Source organism: Ascidia mentula, chromosome 8, assembly GCF_947561715.1.
Source record: "Ascidia mentula chromosome 8, kaAscMent1.1, whole genome shotgun sequence".
Classification (NCBI taxonomy): domain Eukaryota; kingdom Metazoa; phylum Chordata; class Ascidiacea; order Phlebobranchia; family Ascidiidae; genus Ascidia; species Ascidia mentula.
The window spans coordinates 9,299,243-9,315,631 of record NC_138573.1 but is presented as its reverse complement, the minus strand read 5'-3'; the positions used below and the strand labels follow the sequence as shown (position 1 = coordinate 9,315,631).

At 35.5% G+C, this 16,389-nt stretch overlaps 5 protein-coding genes across 6 annotated transcripts; 2 read left to right on the top strand and 3 right to left on the bottom strand.

Annotated features, from left to right (window-relative positions):
- The first annotated feature begins 118 nt into the window (after nucleotides 1–118).
- LOC145910861 (uncharacterized) lies at nucleotides 119–7,524 on the top strand. Its single transcript, XM_082998072.1, has 21 exons — nucleotides 119–322; nucleotides 600–749; nucleotides 867–1,054; nucleotides 1,117–1,345; nucleotides 1,479–1,671; nucleotides 1,759–2,035; nucleotides 3,069–3,270; nucleotides 3,416–3,553; nucleotides 3,610–3,776; nucleotides 3,832–4,018; nucleotides 4,072–4,195; nucleotides 4,437–4,638; nucleotides 4,793–4,914; nucleotides 5,136–5,260; nucleotides 5,446–5,593; nucleotides 5,724–5,832; nucleotides 5,911–6,045; nucleotides 6,173–6,494; nucleotides 6,588–6,721; nucleotides 6,823–6,961; nucleotides 7,179–7,524. Exons 1-21 carry the CDS (start codon nucleotides 308–310, stop codon nucleotides 7,305–7,307), a joined length of 3,435 nt encoding a protein of 1,144 aa, XP_082854198.1. The 5' UTR covers nucleotides 119–307; the 3' UTR covers nucleotides 7,308–7,524.
- Nucleotides 7,522–9,042, bottom strand: LOC145911881 (uncharacterized). Its single transcript, XM_082999322.1, has 4 exons — nucleotides 8,950–9,042; nucleotides 8,619–8,799; nucleotides 8,210–8,392; nucleotides 7,522–8,090 (listed from the first exon to the last, which is right to left on the bottom strand). The coding sequence occupies exons 1-4, from the start codon at nucleotides 9,040–9,042 to the stop codon at nucleotides 7,522–7,524; spliced, it is 1,026 nt and encodes a 341-aa protein (XP_082855448.1).
- A 243-nt stretch (nucleotides 9,043–9,285) lies between these two features.
- LOC145910209 (splicing factor YJU2-like) lies at nucleotides 9,286–11,739 on the top strand. The gene is made up of 7 exons (XM_082997252.1): nucleotides 9,286–9,453; nucleotides 9,581–9,681; nucleotides 10,115–10,259; nucleotides 10,550–10,681; nucleotides 11,032–11,213; nucleotides 11,292–11,403; nucleotides 11,468–11,739. The coding sequence occupies exons 1-7, from the start codon at nucleotides 9,430–9,432 to the stop codon at nucleotides 11,660–11,662; spliced, it is 891 nt and encodes a 296-aa protein (XP_082853378.1). The 5' UTR covers nucleotides 9,286–9,429; the 3' UTR covers nucleotides 11,663–11,739.
- Nucleotides 11,740–11,770: 31 nt separating this feature from the next.
- Nucleotides 11,771–13,771, bottom strand: LOC145910208 (1-acyl-sn-glycerol-3-phosphate acyltransferase epsilon-like). Of its 2 annotated transcripts, none has more exons than XM_082997251.1 (8): nucleotides 13,629–13,771; nucleotides 13,391–13,500; nucleotides 13,225–13,336; nucleotides 13,008–13,169; nucleotides 12,830–12,950; nucleotides 12,646–12,760; nucleotides 12,213–12,443; nucleotides 11,771–12,166 (listed from the first exon to the last, which is right to left on the bottom strand). In XM_082997251.1, exons 1-8 carry the CDS (start codon nucleotides 13,718–13,720, stop codon nucleotides 11,976–11,978), a joined length of 1,134 nt encoding a protein of 377 aa, XP_082853377.1. In that variant the 5' UTR covers nucleotides 13,721–13,771; the 3' UTR covers nucleotides 11,771–11,975. The 2 variants fall into 2 exon arrangements, with proteins under 2 accessions (XP_082853377.1, XP_082853376.1); XM_082997250.1 differs by having other exon boundaries at nucleotides 11,777–12,166; nucleotides 12,225–12,443.
- On the bottom strand, nucleotides 13,751–15,563 carry LOC145910210 (large ribosomal subunit protein bL21m-like). The gene is made up of 5 exons (XM_082997253.1): nucleotides 15,295–15,563; nucleotides 15,099–15,202; nucleotides 14,641–14,798; nucleotides 14,418–14,574; nucleotides 13,751–14,015 (listed from the first exon to the last, which is right to left on the bottom strand). The coding sequence occupies exons 1-5, from the start codon at nucleotides 15,411–15,413 to the stop codon at nucleotides 13,918–13,920; spliced, it is 636 nt and encodes a 211-aa protein (XP_082853379.1). The 5' UTR covers nucleotides 15,414–15,563; the 3' UTR covers nucleotides 13,751–13,917.
- Nucleotides 15,564–16,389: the final 826 nt, after the last annotated feature.

Below are 16,389 nucleotides of genomic sequence, written 5' to 3'. Positions count from 1 at the left end.
CTAACTCACCTTGCAGTGTCGTTTTCACTTTATCAAAAAATGTCACACAGTTTTTACGATGTTTTACAGTTGTTACAGCATAGAATAGTATTATATGTTTACAGTCAACAGGAACAGGCCAATCTAAAAACAAATGCGATAATGAAAATAAGATAAAAACAAATAATGTATCAGTGGTTGTTTTGAAGAATATGATTAATAGCCAACATTTGTTTCCTGGAAATTTTGATGACAAGGATCAAAGGTTCAGAGATTTGAGGTTGGGAAATCCCCATACTGCTTTTGAATTTCGTGTTTGGCCGTTTTTATGGCTTCCAAAAAGGTATGCCAAATTTCTCTTTGATTACTATTTTCAAGAAATTAATACTTATTGATTTTTTTTACCTTCCGATTTAGCTCTGTTGCTCTTTAGAAATTAACTTTAAAAAAGCCTGTGTACCTTGTGATTAACTTTAAAAAAGTTGGATTTCCTTTTTGTTAACGATGTTTTTTTTTTAAATTATTGTACGTCTCAATTTTAAAAACTGCAAAAGTTAGGTTCATTCTGTAGTCTATGCAAATTTTTTGACTTTTGTCAATGCTAAAATTTTATTTTGTAGTCACAATTTACAGCTGGTCGCTACCGGCTCTTGCTACCATGCCATCCACATAGACCAGAAGAAAAATCTGATTCTTCATCAGGTGATGGAAGTGGAAAAGCCACCCCACTAACAGGAAAACCATCAGTCCCTTTACAATCTGGAAGCACAGTAATTAGCAATTTCTGTAACATTTATGGTGTTATGTTTCCATTCAACCTTTGCATACTATGACTTAGTTTACTTTTAAAATGACTATAAAAAAGAATATGGTTTTTGGTTTCCCAGAGGTTAAAGTTGCCAAATGTTAGCAATCCAAATGTGGCCAATGAAGTTGACATCATTAAACAGTATCTAAAAGACACTGCCATCACAACTAATATGCATGACATGACCCAACGCCTTTTGCAACTTGAAATTCTTCCTTACAACCCTTATCCAGGATACATACGAAGATTTAGGAGACTGGCAGAAAAGTAAGCGTTTTTATTTGCTTGTGCGTAATTGCATTAAAATAAAATTAACTTGTCATTTGTAGGTTTCATTTGCTAAAGGAATCATTACACAATGTTAAGCACAACATTGACTGTGAGTCTGCCAAACTGGGAGACACAGTTTTATTTTCCACTGTGACAAAAGCCAACAAAATTTGGGGGTTAGAACATGTTGTATCACATGTTAACCCACAAGTTATTAGTGGTTATTATGAACCTGTATTATCAGCAACAGTTAACGATGAGAAAGTTAGTCAAGAAATAAATCATCATGTAAGAACAAACACCTTTAACGATAATGTTCGCAACACCAGTGTTAAGTTCTATTTTTATATTTATCCTGTTTTTTCTAAATTTTAAAGTTAATTAGATGCAAAAAAGTATATGAATCTTGATGTAATTTCAGGTATCTATCTTGGTTTCATTGTCAGGACCTTGTGTTTTCAATGGTTCTGTTTGCCAGGATTGGGCACAAATAGAACTTAAAGTGGGAATTGCTATACAAAGCCAAGATTTATCAGTTGCTGCAAAATATTTTTCCCTTGCTGTTATTGGGGATTTAAGGCATATTGAGTTGTCCAAAAAACATCACTTGTTGGGTACAATGTTAAAATATTTTTTATGTTTTTTCTAGGTTATGATTAGAAAAATTTCTTTGGGTTTGACACCTGACATATTTTCCTCAGATCTTACAGTACCAGTGGAAGATGAGCATGGTTGGATTTCAAGATCATTTTCTCGATCTGATATTGAATCAATTGTGTCAGATATTTCCACAGTGGCTGATGAAGTAAAGCGCCTTCTTGTTCATGCTGTCATGTCAAAGAAAAGGATTGTCTTAAATTTCTTACTTTGTCAAACATCAAAGTCCTCTGCTTCAAAGTCATACTTTCCCGCAGTTAAAACTTACAGCATGTTGTTTTTGCAAACACCAGCCAGTTCACAAGGAAGCTTCCAGACAAGGTTTGGCGACAGTATTTATATGTTGGATTGCGGTACTGTACTGTAGTAGTCGAATTTGTTAAGCTTAGGCTTTTATGCATAAAATAAAAACCGAAGTTGCCACTAAATGTAGCTACCATTAACTGATCCATTAAGGTGATAATATGTGTATGGTCAAAAAATATCTGCTGCAAAAATCTGCTGAGATGCATGTAGTTTGACTTTGTCTCCTCTAGTTACAAAAGAACATTACTATTTGAGAAACTTTTATTAAAAGACTTTCTCTCTGTTATAAATGGATGTTTTTGTGTTACAGAAAGTTTATCAAATAACTCTTAAACAAATGGTGGTTACCACTTTTAGAGTTCTAAATTACATATCAGTGATAATGGTTTAAACCTTGGTATTTTAGGAAACAATTTACCACACCACAATATTTGTTTTATGATGACGTCAATTTTTCGGGGACTTTGATCACTTAAGATTAGGGGTGTCTAATAATGGTGTTTTTCATCAGATACCCGATATTTTTCAGGAAAAGTAATCTGATACCGATACTTTTTTACTGCATGGTTGTAAACATGCAAAAAAAATTGAGTTTTAGAATTTTATTTATTTGTAGTGCTTCTAAACTTCAACCTCATTGTATTCTATGTCAAAGCAAAAGAGGATTCCTATGTTCTGGTGGGTGTCCCAAATCTCATCAGCGTGTGTCGCAATCTTGCGCAACCTGTCTTTTAATAAAATGGAACTATTTTATTAATGTCCTATCCCATAACATCTATTGACGTTTTACGAAACTCCAAATGATACCTTTCATGTACTTGCTGCCAACACTGTATTGTTTCAGTGGTGTCAAAAAGTATCGGTGTCGGATCCGATACTACTGTGAAGTATCGGTTCAGATCTGGTATAACATTATCGGACATCCCTACTTAAGATGTGCTTAATGTGCCTAAAACCATGAAACACTACACAAGCATTTTGAACCTAATAGGATTGATTAATCTGTTGTATGGTGACTTTTCTGGTGACTGGTGGATTTATTTTGTAGTCAGCCAAAATTGATGATTTCAACATTGCCATTTCAAGCACTTCATGAGGGTGTATTTCTGGATCAAAGCCAAGCTGAACAATATCTTTCAATTTTTCAAAAGTACTACAATTTGGGAGGACAACCTCAACCAACTGCAGGAAAACAACGTGGAAACAAAATCAATCCCATGCATCCCGACATGATTGCTCCAATAATTAAGGCATATACCTTGCTCAAAAGTATTCTAGAATTTATTACACATGCTGTAATAAGTCTTTCTACGGTTATGTTATAGCAAAATTAAAGCAGGCATGTGTAGTATACTAGAATAGATAAACAGTAAAGAACTTCCTTGTGTTATTCAGGCTTGGCAAATGAAGGTTGCAAGCTTGGTCATTGAACATTCTCTGTTTCTAGTTATACATTATTTGTTTTTGTTGACTCTTGCTCAAACACGTGCAAAGACATTTAGTAAACAAACAGAAAAAGATCTTGCAATACAGGTATTATAATATGTACGGTATGATGGCAAAATTGACTTAGATGTCAAATTTGGTAGATTTCTCGGGTCTACAGAGGAACAGGGGCCAAACTAAAGTCAGCTTCATTCTATCATCCTGTCATTCTTCAGCTCCTTTCATCATCACAGGAAAATGTTTTGCTTTTAGCTGATAGAATGATAGCAAAATATAAAGATCTTCTTCTCCAGGTAGCTGACCCTGAATTGTAAGTATCTGGGTGTTTAAAATAAATACCTAAACTTAACATGAACTTATTTCAGGTCCACACGGTCGTCTGAAACCCAATCTTTAAAACATCTAATTGAGTGGGCAATACCAAGTCCACAAAATGGAGCAAGATTTCATTCAACCGTGCTAAGAAGTCACTTGGAGGAATTAAATGATGTCGTGTCTGGTGTTGTGTTGGGTTTTAGTGAAGATGCTGTTGAATTTTCTGCTGCTGTTCGAGTAAAGAAATGTTCGTTTTGTGTGGAGCCATGTGTAATTGTTATACCTTTCAGTCAGCAAAACAACACCACGACTCTTTATTTCCACATCTCGTGCAAAAACATGCTCCACTGGAAAACCCTGACAGTGTCCAACATGGTGTTAAAAACTCGGCTTGGATAAATGTTGACAAAATGAGTAAGTTAGTTTACATTAGAGTGTATTCAACCAACGGGTACAGTTTTTTGTTTTATCAATAAAGTAAATACCCAATGGTTTTCACCTAAATGCGAATTTTGCACCTAAATTTGCAAATGCAAGTAGATGATATTTGTGAACAACGGGCCGTATTTTTTATCATGACAAAAACCAAAATCAGTTTTTGCTTGTAAGCATTTCAAAAAGATAATTTACATTTACACGAAAAAAAATTTACCAGAAATCAACAAACGAATTGGCGCTGTTACCTCACAAGCTCCTAAGTCAGTTGCGTCACACTTGGCGATGTTGCAATATTGTGCTGACGTGAGAATCGACGAAGTATGGAAAGCCTTTTTCGAGAATCTGCTGTTAACACATGATCACCTTCCACCAAACCCTAATCCTATCCTTGTCTCACATTTACGAAAGGCAAACGCCAGGTAAGGAATAAATATATCCAACTGATTATAACATGTAAGTTACAGAGGCCTTTACTGTTGAACAACAAAAAGCAGGCAATTGGTTGTATTTCATTTCTTTTTAAATTGACGTTTTGCTGCATGTTTAAGTGTAAAATATGGCTGTTGATTTTAGTGTTCAGTCGTTTTTCGAGACCGACTTGACGGCTGCGAAACGATTAATTCAAAGAAAAATCGTACCGCTGGAAGGTTCCAAAGAGCTGATGACTGTATCAGGATCAAATGCATTTGCACCAAGTACGCAAGTTTACTTTGTAGTTTTTGCCGAATATTTGTTTTTGAACAAAACAAAGTAAAGGAAAATAAAGAACAAGATTACTTAGTGTTAGAATTATGAAAAACATTTCTATTTGCCAAACGTAACGAAAATTTGAATGCACTTGTCAAATGTAACTTAGGCAGAAGGTTTCGTCGTGACGCCAAATTTAAAATCAAAAACACAAACGCATACTTTTTAGAATTAGCACTTACGCTTATGGGACCACTTGGATACCGACAAATGCATGAAATCGCAGGTCAAGTTCTAATAACCCCACCAGGTGAAGCGATATCTGGACAACCCATATCAGTTGGACCCTTTCAGGTTAGTTTTCTGCGCACAAAATCATATATTAACCAACGTGAAGAGAGGTTCCATGTGTGTTCCAAGTACAAATCTCTCGTCAATTGCCCAATGTGTTTTACCGTTTTTGGCTCAGAAATTTTTAAATGGTTTGAAACTGGAGTTTGATATTATTAGAAGTGTAGAAACGGGTAAAAATTCTCCAGGTTGCTTGCTGCGGTGCTTTGCTTCCACCTACCATTCACTTTGGAAACGTTTCTCCGTATTTAAAGTCGGTGATTGTTGATGAACATTGTTTCATAAGAGGACCCGTAAACAACACCCATGAGGCGGGCAACGTATTGGCCAAAACAGGTTGGGTTACAACTAATTTGGAGCTGTTTTACCGATTTTGCATATTTGCAGTTTTATTGCAAATGTCTGTAATATTACGTTTTAGTCCATTTTTTCTGTAACGAATTGCGTTGTTTTATTTATTTTGAAGTGTTATCGCATCTCCAAGCTTTGTCAAGTAGAGGGATCCTGCCCTATCAGGCAGTGTTTGGCAGAATTGTTCTTAAACTAAACAATCTTCCCGCCAGTTCCGCTACCAGGTAACAATCACCTCACAGCGGTTTTGAAAAACTTCGGATTCGCATTTGTGAAATTAAGGTGTACTTTTATCAACAAAGGTTTGCAAGTGAGTTCAGTGCCGCAGTCGATGGAAAACAAGTGATCGACATCGAATTGTTTTATCCACTCGAGTGGAGATACATACATGTTAAAAAACGCTTACTTCCGTATTACGTCACTGATAGTAACGACAGGTGAAAGGTTTATTTGCAGATTTTAATTAACTTTTAAACTTTTGCTGTTTCTTCGTGTCTTTTCGCACGTTTAGTTATATAATTTTAAAATGCGGACAAACGTTATCTTCTGTCTCTGTTTTATTAGAGTCGCCCCCCTCTTTCGTTATCCAGAGGAAAGCGAGGACTTTCGGTGCTCGTCAATTTTCCTTCATCCAGCCGATGCTCGGTTCTGCATTAAACAAATTCCAGTTGCTGTCTTGTCGCAAGATGTCGCCACTGCGCGGTACTGGCAGTTGCGTGACTGGCAGTCGCTTGTGACGCATCTGACTTGCCGCGTCCAACATGCTCTGGCCGAGGGCGCTAATGTGAAACGAAATGCTTCTATACTTGTCTCGGGTGCCGCGCAATCAGAAAGCAACTGTTTGTTGTCATTTTGTTGGAGATATCACAGCGGTATTCCTGGCCAGGTGATACATTGATTGTTCATGTTAATATTCCTATTGAGTTATACCTTATCATTGCTTTTAAACTCAAAAACTTACCTTTCTCATCGTAACAAGATCGACTACCTGCGATGCCTAAATTCTGCAATCCAATCAGTGATGAGTTTTGGTGTCGAAGCTACAGAAGAAGGTGCTGATGTGTCAACAGCACTTGATCAAGTACTACTCGAAAAAATGATCATTCAGCTTAAGTAGGTTCTTTTTCGTTTACAACATTGGTTTGTTACAACATAGTTGTAACTTTTATTGCGTGCACAGACGCACAGTTGAAATAAATGCGGTCTGTCCACAGGTGGAAAATGAATGACGTCGTCTCGCAGGATTCTTGTTTGGCCCCAACCTCTCTGTCGTTTTTGTTGGCTTCCAAAATGGACGTTGTTGCATTTCGCGATCCAAGTTCAAACGCCTTATTTGTAAAATACGATCGTGAGGTACAACTTACGTTGTTGCTTTGCCGTAGGCAATGTTTTATTCCGGTCAAAATTTAAAAGGGGCTTGTACCTGATACTTACCGGATTCCTGTCAGATTCAATCTCTGCAAATTCATGCGTCATGGCTGATATAATAACTCTTATGTTTATAAGTTTTAAATTTTTACGTTGAAACCTTTTTCTGATTTGGGGCTTCCGTTGAAATATTGTTTTTCAGTCGATCCAGATTTTGCGTGAGGTCAACGGATACTTGCTGGCAATACGCAACGCAACTGCTCAAGATCTAATTGTCGCATCGTCTACAGTTCTTCAATACGTGAAGAGTCATTCCAAACCTACTCCATAAAATATTACGTTTCTGTAATCATAACATGTAGTTTTGCACTCAAATTTGTTTATTTTTGTATTGTTTGAGAATAAAATATAGTATGTGGCAAAATACGATGTTATTTACATGTGGTTTGCAACAAAGCAAAAAGCAGAGAATTTCTACAAGCTGTAGTTTTCACAAAATGTAGGTTTAAAGGCGAAAGTTACACGAAAGATGTATAAAGTGTCGTTCAAACCAATACACCGCCCAACGCAATATTTGCAATATAACCCTGACGAATGCGGAAATACACCCCAATAACAAGACTGAGAAACATAAACGCAGCGCCAATCCAACTCATGTAAAACGCATAACCAAAGTGGGGCTTTAAAGGTGATCGTGACATCACAAACCTTGCCAGGGTCATCATACCCGGAAAAGACCTCAACTTACGAGGAGGTTGTTTGACTCTTCCTGGTAAAGGAAAAACAAAGTTGTTTTCAATCGAAACCGGATTCTGGGAACTATCGATGCCACTAAACAACAACTCCAGTGCATCGTTATCACACATGCTGAGTAGTTCGGTCACGTTATCATTGTTATAAGCTTTAGTTGGTTTGGGTTCTCCTGTAGTTGCCAAAGATGACATTTCTTGCATATTATGTGGAAGTGAAGGCAAGTTTGGAAGATAATCCATCACCCGATCTTTTCCTATTCCTGACAGAGCGCTTCCCACGTCCAGGAGAAATTTCTTTCCAGTTTCACTTCCTTGCACTTTAAGACTCGTATACATGGACAAACCACTCAAGATCAACACAACTGTCCCAAAACAAGCATTACCGTGTTAGCGATATTATGTTAAAGTGAATGTAAGCATCGAAACAACTATAAATCAGGTTTATAACTGAATGCTCAGATTTAAAAATAAACATACTTACAGCTCACTGCCAATATAATTGTTCCAACTACGCCTCGTTTTATTGTCAGTTGCTTGCGTTTGGGGTCTTCTTCGACGGATTGACAAGCTCCCACAATAAAAATTAGTTCAGAAAACAATGCACCAATGCCACCAATTAAAAGTAATCCAGCCACAACTCGAATTTGTTTCGACCGATTTTCCACTGAAATAAATTAAACTTGCATCCTTGGTTGGTAAAAAGAAAACAACTGCACAAACACGTTGATAAAATCCCTAACAATATTTTTACATTTAATTTCAGATCTTTCGAAACGGAACGTAGACTGTTAACTTGTTAAAGTTCTTTCGAAACGGAACGGAACTCACAAAAAATTGAGATCCGAATATATATTTTGATTGTCAAACAAAATACATCTAAAAAAACTAACGTGGTGTAACAATATATGACATGCTGTTTTTTTCCTGGATTCCCACAAAGAACAGTCCCTGCTGCAAACATAATGTGTGCACTTTATCATCGGTCGAAACAAAATCTTTTTCCAATCTTTCTTGTGTCAAAAATAGGGGAAAACGATGTGGTGGTTGACTTTTTCTTTCCTGCATGCAAACCTACAAACACGTTTATTGTGCTTACATTTCGACCTGGTTTAAATGTACTTGCTGATAATATTTAACGAACTTGAAGTCGCATTAGATCTTATTTCATGAATATTCACGCTGATAATTGCAGACTTGCAAAAACAGGTTCTCTTTATTTACCTTTACGGCACATGGCAGTACAACTCCAACGATCACAAGCCCCATTCCTATCGTAATTAACAACGAAATAAAGGTGAACAATCGCTTTGACATCTTGCAGCTCTGTCGTAAAACTAAATATTTAATTCATACCGATTTGAGCGCCAAGAGTACAAACGTGCCCCAGGCTTTACGTGACGTAGATGTATTGTGACGTCACTTTGAGAATAGCTATAAATATTAAGCCCCCAGGACGCACCAAAAAAATTTTCGAAAAAATGCCGTTAATTATTTACCCCTACATAATGCGTTTTTGATAAAAAAGGACATAACATGTGTAAAAACACGATCGTTTTACTCGTCACTGGCCATTGCCTTCTTCGCCTAAAATATATATTTGTTACCGCCGAATGAAAGGAAACCGGGGAAGTCCAACAAAGCTTTAAACAGTTTTGTTTATTAATGAAGTAACAATAAGCAGCACATAAGGCACTACAAAAGATGTCTGAACGTAAGGTTTTGAATGTAAGTGCTTTCAGAAATTGTGCAATATTTAGCAGCAAAGTTGTTTGTTGTAATAATAGTGACTTTAACTAATCACAGTAGGCTATGTAATTATGTAAATTTGTTAAATAACTCTGTTTGGTTGCAGAAATATTACCCTCCTGATTATGATCCTTCAAAAATCCCAAAACTTAAAAGAGCGAAAGATCGTCAATATGTTATTCGAGTTATGGCACCATTTAACATGAGGTATTCTATTTTACTTTTATCTACAAACTTTTCTTGTGACATATATAATGGACAAAGATTTTTTTCAGTGAACGTTAATTGCTCAGACAAATTTTTTTTTGCTGAATACTGCTCTTCTAGCAAACTTTGTTTTAGACGTTTCTCACATTTCGGCTGTTATGCAGCAGCCTTCATCAGGAGGTAGGAAATGTAACTTACATTGAAGGCTGCTGCATAACAGCCGAAACGTTGAGAAACGTCTAAAATAAAGTTTGCCAGAAGAGCAGTATTCAGCAATAAAATTTGCCTGGCAGCGTCAGTAACAATTTATTTAATTTCTTTAAATTTAGTTCAATTTCATAAGACATTGAATTCTTGTTTACAATTGACATGCAGCACAAGTTGTACAAACATTGTGTGAGAACTTAACACATCCAAATACATAACAATGCAGGTGCAAAACATGTGGAAACTATATTTACAAGGGCACAAAATTTAATGCAAGAATGGAAACTTGTCAAGGGGAAGATTATATAGGTCTGAGGATCTATCGATTTTACATCAAATGCACAAAGTGTGTGGCAGAGATTACATTTAAGGTACACAATTTTTTTACCCAATATGCACGGTTATCATCATTTAGGGCTAAAAAATATTTTGCCAATCTTAAAAACTTTGAAAGACATTGTGTGATGTGAATTAGTGACTTTTTTACGTCCAAAAATGCAACATTGCTAATAATCTATATCTATATTTACTGATACAATAGTCACCCACAAGTTAAAACTAAACATGCATGTTTCTTATAAGACACTGTTTGCCAAAACAAGCATAGTAACCCTGCCAATAGGACTAGTGTAATGTTAAAGTATATTATTATTGTATCAAGACTGATCCAGAAAACATGGATTATGCAATTGAACATGGAGCAACAAGAAACTTTGAAGCTGAAAAGTTGCTTGAAAAGGAGGAAAAAAGAATTCAAACTCAACGTGAAGAAGATGAATCAAACCCAATGAAGGTTTAAAAGTAACACTAAATTTTTGATGCCATTTGTATGACATCTGATCCATACAAATGCTGCTATTTGTATATCACAAAAATATATTTTTTTGCAGTTCAAACGAAAACATTTTAGGAGCTGTGTGCACATTTTTTATTATAAACTGGAATCCACACATTTTTTATAATTTTACAGGACATGAGAGTATAACTTTGATAAGTGCTCGGACAACAGTATCACAATTTTTACCTAACAAGGAACAAATCTAATGTGTGCGGGGCATGTGTTTTAACAGTGCCGACAGGCTGGACATTGCCTGCTGGTGTAAATTTTGTACACTGCTCAAAGAAATACATTTCTATTGCCAGATGTTAGAAATCCGTACCAGAGACTCTAAACGTGAAATGGAGCTTTTGGAGAAACTGGAGGAACTAAAGGATTTGAATGAAAAGCATTTAGATGTTGACTTTGATGAAATGCTACGTCGAAGACAGGAGACTGAGGAAGAGCGCCTAACCAGGGAAAAAGCAGAAGAGGATGAAGAAGTGAGGTAAAAAAGTTTGTATTTCTTACCATACCTAACAAGTGCTGCTTGGTGGGGTTAATAATAACACAATCCTTTCCCCAGAAAAATATTTGATGATGGAATGATTCGAAGATTGCAAGATGATGACAGTGATGAAGACATTGCCCAAAACTCTAATAAGCGTCAAATGAAAGCATCAGATATTTTGACAGAAGTAATGTTGTTGGTTATTGACTTATTGCATCGTTTAAATATTCCCGATCCATTAACATCTTTAGGACAACCCGTCATATACACCACCCGTCAAAGTCCAAAAAATGGAAAAAGAGAAGAAAGCCAGAACTTTGTTGGGAATAGTAAAACTACAATCGAAGTCATCTGTTGACCAAAAACCACCCACAGTGATATCTTCCGCAGGACTTGGTATGTTGGGTGGCTATGGAAGTGACAGCAGCAATGATTCTGAAAGTTAGGAAAGGATAATACTGCTACATTCATTTGCGCTCTTTTTTTGTTTTCAATGTGGAATAAAACATTTGCATTCATAATCTTTATTTGTCATAGTATACATCCTGCTATAGAACAGCAATATTGGTGTGAAAAAAGGACAACAGTGATAAAAATGGCATAATAATAAACCTATGTACTGCAACATGTGTAGTATTAAATCGATACCAAAAGAGGCACTAATCATAGTAAACTTGTGCTTTTTGTTACAATAAATGCAATCATTTTAAAACAGACACAATTGTACTTAAATAACACACAGATTAAAGTTTGCAACAGTCAAAAATAAATATGAGCATAAAGACACATCAAAAGTACACCAACAGTGGAGGTAAAAAAATATATGTATCTGCCAAGAGGAAAATACAAGAAGAAAGCATTAATAAAAATAAAAGATAACAAGGAAGGTAATGTGGCAGAAAGTGGAAGGTAAGATCGTTTCCATATTTTTGAGGAGGTATCATAGCTGCCTAAAAAAAATTAATTTCGATGAAATGTAGCAGTGTTGCACAAAACTTAATACAGTACCTTTACTAAAAAAAGCATCCAAAATTTCATCTTTCAGTAAAAAACGATTATGCAACCATTTCATTGAAGCAGAGGTTTCATTTGCAGAAGAATCGTGGTTGCTCAGCAAAGACATTTGTTTCAAAACGTCACCTATCGGGATTCGATCAATTTTAATGTAAATTCTTTTACAACAGCCCATCAAAAATTTTGCAGCATGTGGAGCTTGTGGCCGGTAACCTGTAAATAAATACAACCAATGTAATATTAATCAAGTTGCAACACTTTGAAAATAACTGCGATTTGAAACAACTGATAAAACAATTCTACACCTTGTTGAGTTTGGTGTAAATTAAACCATCATTGTTTGTAACTGCTGGGTATTTGTAACCCGCATCTTACCTTACTTCTTATCAATTTTACCTTGTAAAGAATATCTTACCATCATACTCTGGTTCCCTTGTGTCATAAATAATGGTAATATCATACACAGCATCAACATATGATTTCATTGAATTTAGTGCACAGTCAAATGCTTTGACTCTTGGTGTTAGAACCTAGCAATAGAAAATATTTTATGCAACACATTCAAATTTAGTTTACAATGTGGTGAAACAAGCGGAAACCTGTTTGAGGGGTTCAAGTCCACAGTTAACAGCAAATGACTGACTTTTTTCAAGCAAGCTTTGTTTGTGTGGCGTGAAGCGAGTTCCCTCAGGATACAGCAGAAAGTAAATATCTGCTTTTCTATGTTATGAATACAAACTATGTCATAAAACTGTGTTTATTGGTATAAAAACATACTTTTGCTGCAATGCATGAATTACTCTTTCCATGTTTGTGTTGTTGTAAAACCCATCACGCCGAACGAAAACTCCACCATGAAGACCAAATGAAAAGCCATAAATTGGATAATATTTAAGACTGTTTTTAAACACAAATCTCATATTGCCTGTCATATTTTGCCTGCAAAAGCAAGATTATTTATTTTACATAGTTAGTTTACAATAAAAATTTATACCGTATAGCCAAAAAATCTGCAACAATCCAGTCTACCATACACTGATGATTGCTCAATACAAGAACATTTTCTTTTGTGCAAGGAATTGTTCCATCAATGTATACTTCAACACCTAAACATCAAGTTGTGGTAAAACGTTTATTTACACTGGTAAATATGGAGTCACCTGTCATATGTTCAAACAAAAAAACAACCATTCTCTGGTACCATCCCCACAACGGGTCTTCCACTTTGTGAAACCAAGTGCCAGGCAGAAAAGTTGAGATTATGGCCCAACTGTAAATAATAAGTATTTAATAAACACTACTCCATGTTAGTATACTTAGATAAGCATCATAGTTTTAACAAACACTAACAACTTTAAAAAAAATTAACTTTATTTATACAACATAAAACTAACTCACCATATAACACAAATCACATATGGCACAGTGGAAATTATCATTAGACTGGAGGAAAACACAACTTTTATGAAGTTACATAGCATGTTGTTCATATTTCCTACTTACTAGAAAACCTGAAACAATTCTTGTATCAAGTACTCAACATTAGCACACAAAAAAAAACATCAAGAAACATGTGTCAAAGTCCCATGACAGGGTTGTAAAGTTTTGCACAAATAGAAAACCACTTGGAAGTTATACAAAGACACAAAGTAAAGCAGTAAATTGTTCGTTAAAGCAAAGAGTGATGTCAAGTATCTTCATCATTTGTTCTTGCATGGTCTTTATCTAAGTTTGGCTTCACTTCAATGGAATTTATCCTCAAAACAGTATGAAGTGGGGTAAATACTACAAAAAAAATAATCAATAAGCTTGGACATGTACAGACCACAACATTGGTCATGTTAAATATGATACAATCATAATTATCTTTACTAGAGGGCAGGGGTTGGACAACACATTGATCATTTAATTTTAACTGAATAATCGCATCTGATTGTGTGTTGTGTACGTGAAATAGAAAAATAAACACAATCGTCATTTCCTGACAAATTTCATTATGAGAACTAAAACTTTTAATTTATGTACAGCAGCAAAAATTCTGTATAAAAAATATAGGTTTGCCACCTCTGTCAAATGGGTTACAAATAAAATGTCTTTCCAAACTGTTTTTATACAACTAGCAGTAAATAAGTTTTCAGCAAACAGTTGCAAAAGGATAAGTTTACAAGATTGAAAACTGGATCTTACGTTTTCTTTTCTCAAAGTTCCTGGCCCTCAAAAATTTTTGATGAAGTTTAACTACTCCAGGAGTTTTTTCAACTATTACTGCTTCTATGTGAACTAGGCTTCTCCGTATAATTGGACGACCAATCAATGAAAAATCAGTTCCACCAACAAGCAAGACCTGTCATAAAGTTATAATCAATGTTTTGTACAACAATACATTATTATCTCATTTACCAAGATATACCTTTTCAAGACGAACTCTGTCACCAATTTCAGCATCCAGGTATCCTGTAGTTCGTATAAGATCATGATCTGTTATTTTTAATTGTTTACTTGCTATTTGAATCACAGCAAATAATTTTCCATGTTCAGCAATGCATTCATTTACCTTCTCCACAACAGCTGCAAAGACAAGATGAAAACGAAAATTTACTGGTGCAACCATTGGTTAGTATGTTTGGGCAAACATCAAAACTTAAAATTGGAGGCAGTGGCTTAGCCAGCAAAAAATTTTGGTGAGTAACTCAATGAGCGAAAAAGCAAATGTTTTGATTAAAACTACGGAACAGACATTTTGAAAAACAAAACAATTTTTTCCCTCTATATTTGGGAGGGGTCATTTTCCAGAATATTTAAAATATAATCAAGAAAAAATAAAAATCTACACTATATAATTGTAATTATAAAATAACATGTACTTACTGTCATGCTCAGCATTAGATACAACTCTAGGTGGTTCTGGAAATACATACCGGTCGTAGTGAGATGGTATGTGATTCGTGGATTGTTGGACTTCTTGTTGATGCCTTAACATAACTAGTGTAGAAATACGGATGTGTAAGTTGAATAAACACATTCCAAGTATAAATGCTCACACAAAAAGGAAAAATGAACATACCTTACGTAATGCAGAACAGATTGGTTGCTGCTAATATTCGCGGATTGGTTCAAGAAGGCGCAGTATATCAACGGCTCCAGGGGACGAATACGTAACCCTATTTTCGCTAACGAATTCATTTTGCAACTTCCACAGGACAAATTTTTATGCTAATTTCCTTATAATACACGTAGTGGACTGACTGCAGTTATAAGGCTTAAAGGGCATTGGCAACTAACTACTCCCTTTGCTCTTCCATGCTGATTTATCTTTCAGCAGATGCAGATTCCACCCTAAACCGCATCTACCAGAAATTACAAGGTACAACACCTATGTACCAAAATGTTTGTTGTAATTCGAATTCAAATTTTAACTGAAGTAATTAAGTTATATCAATGTTTTCAACAAATATTCTCGGCATAGCCATAACAAAAAGTATTACTAAAGTTTACATGCATACTCACCGGTTTTAAACAGTTAAGCACGCGGTACTGAAAAATTAACCCAGTTTATAAATTTTGCCAAAATCATCAATAAAAAACAAATTATGAAATAAAAATGTTTGCAGACATGCAAAACTGTTTAAATTTGGAAAGTTGCTAAATGTAGTATTAACTAATCCCAAAAAGGCTTGTTGAAAATACTGTTCATCCTCACTTCCTAAAAAAACTACAAATTTAACTCAAAAACTATTATTTGAGAAACGCTTGTTGTACCTTGTAGTTATTATTACTCAAATGCCAATATTTCGACAAATTCTACAAGAATGAGCGATGTGGGCGTTGTTTTTGCTTCGCCCTTCGGTGGGGTTTGTCACGCAGGATTTTCTGACATAGGCGACATGGGAAAACTACGAAGTGACGTTCCCACCAAGACAACAAATTAGGTTGGCAGTAATTTTGCCTTTCGCATTTCCTAAATGCTTGACAAGTCTCCTAGGCCCACACCCGCTTTCAGTGACGGGGAAATTTCCTGGTTTATGTAGGCCTAAAAAATATTCAAAAAAACAAGCTTGTATCTGTGTAGTGCGTGTAGGCTATGCTTCGCATTGTTTTCGTTGTAAGATGCTAGTAAGGCCGCTCCTAGAGCTTGTCCATATTGATTTAAGTTTTGTCT